Source organism: Narcine bancroftii, chromosome 5 (genome assembly GCF_036971445.1).
Source record: "Narcine bancroftii isolate sNarBan1 chromosome 5, sNarBan1.hap1, whole genome shotgun sequence".
Taxonomy (NCBI): domain Eukaryota; kingdom Metazoa; phylum Chordata; class Chondrichthyes; order Torpediniformes; family Narcinidae; genus Narcine; species Narcine bancroftii.
The window spans coordinates 200,022,268-200,031,124 of record NC_091473.1 but is presented as its reverse complement, the minus strand read 5'-3'; the positions used below and the strand labels follow the sequence as shown (position 1 = coordinate 200,031,124).

General features: G+C 44.9%; 1 protein-coding gene across 1 annotated transcript in view; it reads left to right on the top strand.

Moving 5' to 3' along the window:
• Positions 1-2,392: 2,392 nt before the first annotated feature.
• The window catches only part of LOC138765457 (zinc finger protein 850-like), a 68,320-nt gene continuing 61,855 nt past the window's right edge, over positions 2,393-8,857 (top strand). Inside the window, exon 1 of the mRNA XM_069942497.1 lies at positions 2,393-3,064. Coding sequence (XP_069798598.1) covers positions 2,481-3,064 — 584 coding nt within the window. The 5' untranslated portion in view covers positions 2,393-2,480. The remainder of the gene's footprint in view (positions 3,065-8,857) is intronic.

The following is an 8,857-nucleotide window of genomic DNA, read 5'->3' as shown; positions in this document are numbered from 1 at the left end:
ACCCCCGGTTCCCATTAATGACACATCTGACCTTGCCGACATTGAGTTTTGGAATTGCACTGGTTTCAACCCTTATCAGGCCATTCCTGCACTGAGATCCTTATGGGAAGATTCTAGTCCTTCCGGCTAAGCACCCGACGGATTATATTGGATTTGTGGGAATATGGCTTATACATACCTTGAACCCGACTGGAGTGGGACTTGTTGTATTGGTATGATTCAACCACATTTTCATCTTCTTCCTCCAGATTCCGATGAACATATTTCCACTCGATTACATTCCCCAATACAACGCCGTTCGGTTGAGATCGGCAAATGGGGGGATGACTGGCCCCCTGAATGCATAATTTTATACTATGGACCAGCTACGTGGGTACGGGATGGGTTCATGGGGGTATCAACCTCCAATCTACATGCTTAATTGTTAATCCGTTTGCAGGCTGTCCTAGAAGTAATTACTAACCAGACAGCTACTGCCTTAGATTTGTTGGCAGAGGAATAACAGCAAATCCGGGCTACCGTTTATCAGAACCGCCTAGCCCTGGACTATTTATTGGCTGCAGAAGGTGGTGTGTGTGGCAAGCTGAATCTCTCTAATTGCTGCCTTAAAATTGATAATAATGGACAAGCTGTTAAGATATCTCTTCAGGTATACGAAAACTCTCCCATGTGCCTGTGTAAACATGGCACCCTGCCATTGGCTCATGGTTGTCTACATGGTTTAGTGGCTCCTGGTCATGGATACATTCAGCACTTATCTTCATTGCCTTTATACTTCTTGCCTTAATACTGATCCCTTGCATCCTTTCTTGCCTCCAGTGTTTGGTTAGACGAGCCGTTTGACACATCAGTCCCATTATGGTTCTGCAACAACAGGATTTTGCTGAAGCGGCAGAGAACCTTCTGAAACTATGGGAAAAAGATACCTCTATTATTTAGACAGGTTTGAACGTTTAGCTCTTTTGAAGGGGTGGATTGTAGGAGTTTAGAAACAGTTATTATTTTAATTGTAGGAGTTTAGAAACAGTTATTATTTTAATGGTAGGAGTTCTGAAACAGTTATAGAAGGTAGAAAGAAAAAGCAAGAAAAAAGCTAAAATGTTCTTTGTGTAAAATGGTGCATGAAAAACAGCAGAACAAAGTAAACAAGATAACAGAGGAATTCAAGCAGACATAGAAATATGCACATACACAGAAAGAGCTTGTTTAATAGGGGGTGGGGAAAGGAGGTGTGAGCACGGGATAAGAGAAAGTTGGAGTCAGTCAAGAGTCAGACGAATAGGGAAAAGTGCCAAACCAATCTGTCAGAAACACAAATTCTCACAAATGAGTCTCTTTAAGATCGGTGACACGACAAGCTTTATTCACAAGTCTGCAGAGTTGGACTCAACCGGCTTCTCGCCAAGTCGAGCCCCGATACATACAGTGCGTTGTTTTTTATACAATTTGCTTGTCCTTCGGCATCTCCACTACACTGCTTTAATTGGTTAGTTTTTGCAGAATCATCCTGATTACACTTGTACTTGTTTAGTATCATGTTAGTCACGAACACCACGATCATTCATGACCTCTGCCCACACCAAATCCTGTTTTTCACTCTTTATCAATCTTTGGCTCCTGCATGTCTCTCTGTAGTTAAATCTGTTGCAAGTCTGTTGTAACATTTTCCAGCTAAACTCTTGTGGTTAGCCCCCTGTCTACTCTTGCTTCTCCTTTTATGACTAATCATCACATTTTAACTTAAACCTTTTTTAACTCAAGTTCTCTATCCATAACACAATCCAAGAAGGATAAACGTAAGACAAATGTAAGGGGAGGTGAAGTGAAAATTGTATAGAAACAAAGAGGCTTCCCGCCCTCGGGGTACTTTCCCGAGGTAAGTGGAGAGTACCCAATCTTGCAATGTTGTAAATATAAATAAATGTTCTTTGTTCTCAACTTTTGTCTTGAGCATATTTTGTGAACGCGAAGGTACTTCTCACAGGGCGAGGGTAGAGACCAGAATGGAAGGGGATGGGGATGGAGGGAAGAAGACAGAGGAGGGTAAGACAGAGAATGTTCCGTAACGGTGGTTCCCTTCACTCCCCGTGGACGCAGCATGAATTTCTCCCGCATTTCCGTCTATTCGCTCCAGGTTCCAGTTGCTACTGTTTCTTTGATTGACGCCCGCACGCTGTTGGATGCTGCTCCTGTCAATCAGCTGTAAGGGCGGGAGTAACGTCATGACGTCATCCGGGTGTGTGTAACAATTATGATCCTCCGCGCCGCCCCGCCACTGGTTGGGGACTGAGGGTGATTCGGCGCCGGGACGGGGGGCTCCCGGGGCCTGCAACGCCCGGCTAGAAGACGCTTCTCCCCGGATCCCGGTCTCGGTGCGGCACAGTTCTCCGGGAGCGCCCATTTGGCTGAGCGAGCGTTGTGGGCCCCAGGGCAGGACTGCATTGATTTATCCCCTGGTCACACACTCGTTCTCCACAGCAATGAAGCCGTTTCAATGCTCCGTTTGCAAGAAGAACTTTAGAAAGTCGAATGAGTTAATGAAACACCAGCGGGTCCACACCGGGGAGAGGCCCTTCAACTGTCCCGACTGCGGCAAGGACTTCACCCAGACGTCCAGCCTGCTGAGACACCAACGGGTCCACACCGGGGAGAGGCCATTCATCTGCTCCGAGTGTGGGAAGGGGTTCGTCCGGTCCTGCCACCTTCTGAGACACCAGCGGATCCACACGGGGGAGAAGCCCTTCACCTGCCCCGTGTGTGAGAAGGCCTTTACCAGGTTGTACAGCCTTGAGTTACACCGGTGGGTCCACACCAGGGAGAGGCCCTTCAACTGCACTGAGTGTGGCAAGGGGTTTACCCAGAGATCCAACTTGATCACCCACCAGAGGGTCCACACTGGGGAGAGGCCCTTCATCTGCACTGAGTGTGGCATGGGGTTCACCCAGACTGCCAGCCTGCTGACCCACCAGCGGGTCCACACAGCTAAAAGGCCCTTCACCTGCCACGAGTGTGGCAAGAGCTTCACCCTGTCAGCGAGTCTGTTGAAGCACCAGCGTGTCCACAAGTGAGACAGATTCTGTTCCTGATCTGATCCCACATCCCTGTCATTCCAACCAGGGTCGGACTGTGTCCACCATTGCGTGCCTGTCCAGCTGATCTTAATGGCCCCTGTAACTGTCCTGCAGTTTAATGTACTTGGCACATGCCAAATAAATGACTGGACCTTGAACATCTGATGTGTTGTCTGTTGAATATTGAGGGCTGGTCTTGGGCTTTAGTTTGGATTATTTGAATGGTCCTCTTGGGACTGTTGTAAATCTTGCCCCTCTTGCCTTAAATCTCCACCCTCTAGTTTTAGATTCCCCTCCCCTAGGGAAAAGATGATGACTGACTACTTTCTCCGTGCCCTTGGTGATTTTATAAATCTCCATAAGGTCCTGTCACCCTCAGCCCCCTCTCCTCCAGCCTCTCATAATTCACAAGGATGTTGATTTCAAATTTTTTACTCATTCAGTCACGTTTGAGGCAATTTCTCCACAGTCCCACAGTTTTCCTGAAATCTACTGGGGATGTAGGTCAATTGGACATGGGCTGAAATGGCCTGATATCTAAATTTAATATTTTTAATAAGAATTTGAGTTGGTGTCCACCTGCCTTTGTTCCAGCTTCTCCCAGACTGATGCCGGCCCCTGCACGGAAGGGATTCTCCTAATGCCAGCCCCAATCATTTTGTAACCAACTCCCTTGGTTCTTCTCCCCTACATCAAATGGGAATTTCTCTGCAAGGTCCTGTAATGGAGGATTAAAACCATGTGCTCAGATGCTTGTTTGCTTATGTGAAACTGACGACACTGGGGCCACACTTAGGTCACCTTACTTTCAGAACTAGCAGATGTAATTAAACTCAGCCATGGGGATTTATCTGAAGATACACTTTGAAATGGAATTCCACTGTGAGGCCCAGGGAAAGCAGTTGTCAAATACGACACGCTGAAATTGACGAATTGGTCACAACCTGTCTTGCTCAAGAAGTTTTAATGAGTCTTTGTATCTACGAGATAAAACAGGAAATCATAGCATCCTGGTTCCATAATAATCACTCTTCTAAATTGTAGAATAGTATGTTCAGCTTTGATTTTGACTGACAAATGTTAGAGGGAGTGGGTGCATGATTAATTGTTTTTGGGGTATATGAGCCTGTGGTCCTACTGCTGAAGTTTAGACTCTCTGAGGGATGGGAACATCCCTTGTCAATGTGAGAAACAGAAGTACCTTCACAGAATTTGCTCGAGACAAAAATTGAGAACAAAGAACTTTTATTATACTATTACAACAATGCAAAGTTGGGTGCTTCCCCTTACCCTGGGAATACACACAGATACTGGGACTGACCCAACCTTTGTACATTTCATTTCAGTACAGAGATACCTTCACCCCAACATTCTTCTGCCTCCTGGATTGGTTTAGCATTAGGTAATTCTGCCCACATGGATTCTAACTTCTCATCAGTTTATGTGTCTTCCTGCAAACTTGTTAGCCAGAGAAGTATCATGTCTTTGTTCTTCACTCATTAATCAATCCCTAAGACTTGCTAAAGCTATCTACTTGTTATCCTGTTTTGAAGATCCTTAGTTTATTACACTTTTACAACCCTTCCTCTCATTCCAGCATCCCTTCACCCTGATTTAACCCATAATACTTCATCTCTAATGAGCACTTGCTTGACTCCTCACATTCCAGTATCCCTTCACCTTAAGTTAACCCATAATACTTTATTCTTAATTGGCACTTGCTTGACTCCTCACATTCCAGTATCCCTTCACCTTAAGTTAACCCAATGATACAGGCAGACAGAACAGAACATGACTTATTACCACTGTGTAGGGTAGATGTAATAATACAGGAACAAGCAAAGGCATCACCTCAGGAAAGGATGGTGTGGGAGGAAAGGGGGGCAACCGAGGATCAAGGACTATGGAGATCGATAGACGGGAGGCCAGTTTTACCATCTGGACTCATGAAACCCCTCCTCGAGGAGGTGCATGGGCTAACACACTGTGGAAAGAAGCAGATGATAAGGTAGTTGATACATTGGTGGCACCCCTTCCTGCCGGCGATGGTGGAGAACCATATTAGAGAGTGTGAGGTATGTATAACTTTCAATGTCAAGGCAACTGTAAAGCCACATGAAGGACAGTTCCCGTTACTTAAGTTACCAGGGCAGGAAATTGTACTTGATTATACGGACATGATTGAGAGGGTAAGTGGCTATCAATACCTCTTAGTAGCAGTAGATGTGTTCACAGGGTGGCCGGAGGCAATCCCTGCCAAAAGAGAAGATGCAAGGACAGTATGTAAGTTCCTGATCAAGCAGTATATTCCGAGATACAGATTTCCTAGAAAAATTAGGTCCGATAATGGAAGTCATTTTAAGAGTAAAGATTTACAAGAGGTAGAAGCGATGTTGGGGTTAAAACATGCCTTTGGAACTGTGTATCATCCACAATCCCAAGGAAAAGTGGAGAGAATGAACCAAACAATAAAAGGTAAGATCAGGAAAGTGCAGGCACAGACCAAATTAAATTGGGTGGATGCGCTGCCCCTGGCATTGATGTCAATAAAGAGTTCAGTAAGTTATGTGACAGGATTTACTCCGTATGAACTGCAAATGGGGCACCAGTTTCCGGGACCTGGTGCCGGAATTCAGGCCACGAAGGAAGAGGCAAGTCCAATGAGATGTAAGTTTTATTAACAGCTCTGGTATCAGCTTTTTCACAACAGGTTACAAGTACCGAATGAAAAGGTGAAACCCCGATACCATCAGTTGCGGAGTGGGTTCTGCTAAAGGTGATCAAGAGAAAGTATTCAGAGCCCAGGTGGACAGGGCCCTACAGAGTGGTGGAAAGAACGTCCCACGTGGTTCAACTACAGGGAAAAGGCGAGACGTGGTATCATTGGAGTCAGTGAACAGCAACGGACCCACCAACACGGACACTGGAAAAGATTCGAACGGAGATGACTGGGACTCTGTGAAGAAACCACGGACTAAGAACACTTAACACGTCCCTTTTTAAAGAGATTATTGGACTACGGTGACTGTATATCAGTGGTTGACGGTATAATCAATTTATTGGCATCAAAACAATGAAGGGAGCTGTGATGTATACTATGTGGGGACTATGGGTACTGGTGTTCCGAGCCCTTGAAGGGGCTGGGGAAGAAAACCACTGTACGAAGTGTTTGCACCAGACCCCAAGGCATGTATTTGTCCCTACTGCCCTCCCAAGAGTATAATGACTATAAGGGGTCAGAAATGCCAATCCTGGTAATAACTCCTGAGGTCTCGGCCGAATAAGGTAACAGCTGGTTGGTCTCAGTTTCATGAGACCAAAAGGGGGACTGTTGGAATCTAGGGGTTAAAACATTATGAAAGAAATGATTAATTAATAATTTTATTTTTACTTCATGGTTCAGGGAAAAAGAGGAATGTGATTGAGTGGCAATCACAGCATGGAGCAAAGTTGGCTGAGCAAAAATGTCTGCTCCCAAAATACAAGGAGAGGAAATGCATAAAACGATTTAGGAGGAATGTTCAAACTGAAGGAGATGTTGAGTAGCACAGGAGACACAGGCCAGACCAGAACAAAGAATGCCTGCAAGAAACAAAGGGAATGGAAAACCAGTCTAGGAGGAAGATTAAGGCATGAGGAGGTGTTAAAGAGAACATCAAAAATTGGCCAGACAGGAACAGAATGGTGATTAGAAATATCTGGGGATGAACTAATTTCTGATCAAAACAACAGGATAGTCTGGCTTGGAGGATTAAGATGGGAGCGCTACACCCCAGATATCTGCAAAACAGGAGATGACTTGTGATAACCCTTATGCAAAAAGATCTAGCAAAGGAAGACAACTTTTGTTCTGTATGATAAGGTTGATCTATATAAACTGAGCCAACTGGACAATAGGGGTCAGTCTTGGGGAATAGCTCACTGTGCAGGTGACCTATGAACTAACGACTGATCCAGAGCTCTGTTAAGCTTTATTCTTGTACTGTGTAATAAATTGACTGTTGAACCGAATACCTTCTCCTATCACTTCATTCAAAGAACACGCTGGACTCAGACCACACATAGACTAAATTAAGAGTAAGGTAAAGCCAGAGTCCGACAATTCCGGTAAGAGGAATTTTACTTACCTGTTAGTATGGGAGGTGTGAGAAGCAAGGGAAATAGTCCTAAGGAAGGACGGGACAATCAAATAACTAAGCAAAGTCCATTAGGATTAATGCTATTTGATTGGGGTGCATGGAAAACCCATGGGAAAGACCATGGTCAGGTATTGCTGTCTGGAACGGGTTAAAAGCCCGATAAAAGGAAATTCGGTATATTGGCCAAAGTTCGGATCCGAGGAGGACTGGACATTAAACATCTGGCTCTATCAAAACCAAAGAGATAATCTTGAGAGCAGAGAATATGCAGCCTGCTGGCTAAGTGGATCGTTTGATCAACTGGTTTTGAATGAAAAGGAATGTAAGGACAAGAAGGATAAGGAACCTTTTGTCCCTGAAACACAAGAATGGGATGTGTTACATTCCCTACCTCCACCTTATGCTCCTCCTATGCCGGCTCCTATCTGTTAGAAATAGAAGTACCTTTAAAGAAATTGCTCGAGACAAAAATTGAGAACAAAGAACATTTATTACAGCAACAATGCAAAGTTGGGTGCTTCCCCTTACCCTGGGAATACACACATATACTGGGGCTCACCCAGTTGATTTCAGTATAGGAATACCCTCCCCCTTACATTCTTCTGCCCCCTGGATGGGTTTGGCATAGGCAATCCTTCCTGCCTACATGCAGTTTCAGTACACTTGGAGGACCAGGGGGTATCCTGTGGGTGTCCCATCATGTCATTGTCCTTATCCACACCTTTCTGATTCTAGGGGCTACAGTCTCTTGGTATGCAGAGTTGGCTCATCCTATCTAGGGTTGGCTAATTTCATATGTATAAATCTGTGTAAGGTTAGCTAATTAGATATGTAGGACTTGGTACTTCTGTCTTGGGCTAGGAGACCCTTATCTGAACCAGACTACCTCAACTTCCTACATTCTATTGTACCTTACCATTCCTTTTCTTAGTCTTATGGTGGCTCTTGTCACAAAGAAGATTCTTATGTTAATCGTGCTGACTCTGCTTTCCTGCATCCTAATCCCCAAGCTCATCCTGTTTGTACTGGTTACAGCCATTAACTGATGAATTTTAGTTTCTTCCATGTTCATTAAAATTTTCCCATCTCTCACATATCTTTCCCCTCTCTCCTATGCTCTACCCTTCTTCACCTTCCCCTCCTCCCCACAGCTAAAGAAAGGAGAAGAAAGTATGATGACCCATTCACAAAGTACTAGATTACCACCTCTATTGACAAGAGAGGGAGGAGACTTTGATTCAGAACAGTGTGAGACCCTCCGGGAGGGAAGGGCAGAACCCTTGGATTCATTTCCCAGAGAGCAGGAACCTAGACATTATAACCCAGAAATTAACTGGATGAGACCTCTACGGGAAGTTCCCATGGGAGGGGGGTCTCGGTTTCGTAAATGTGCCCTGACTAGTACGGAGGTGCGTAACTTTAAGAGAGAAATGACCTCCCTGATGGAGGATCCTCAGGGATGTGCCGAACAATTAGATCAATTTTTGGGACCAAATATATATACATGGGATGAGTTAACATCAATCTTTAGGGCTCTGTTCACTTTGGATGAACGTGGAATGATTCGCCAGGCAGGGATTAGAGTCTGGGATAGGGAACACCAAGGGGGACCAAAGGCGATACCTGGGGAACTTAAATTCCCTCTCG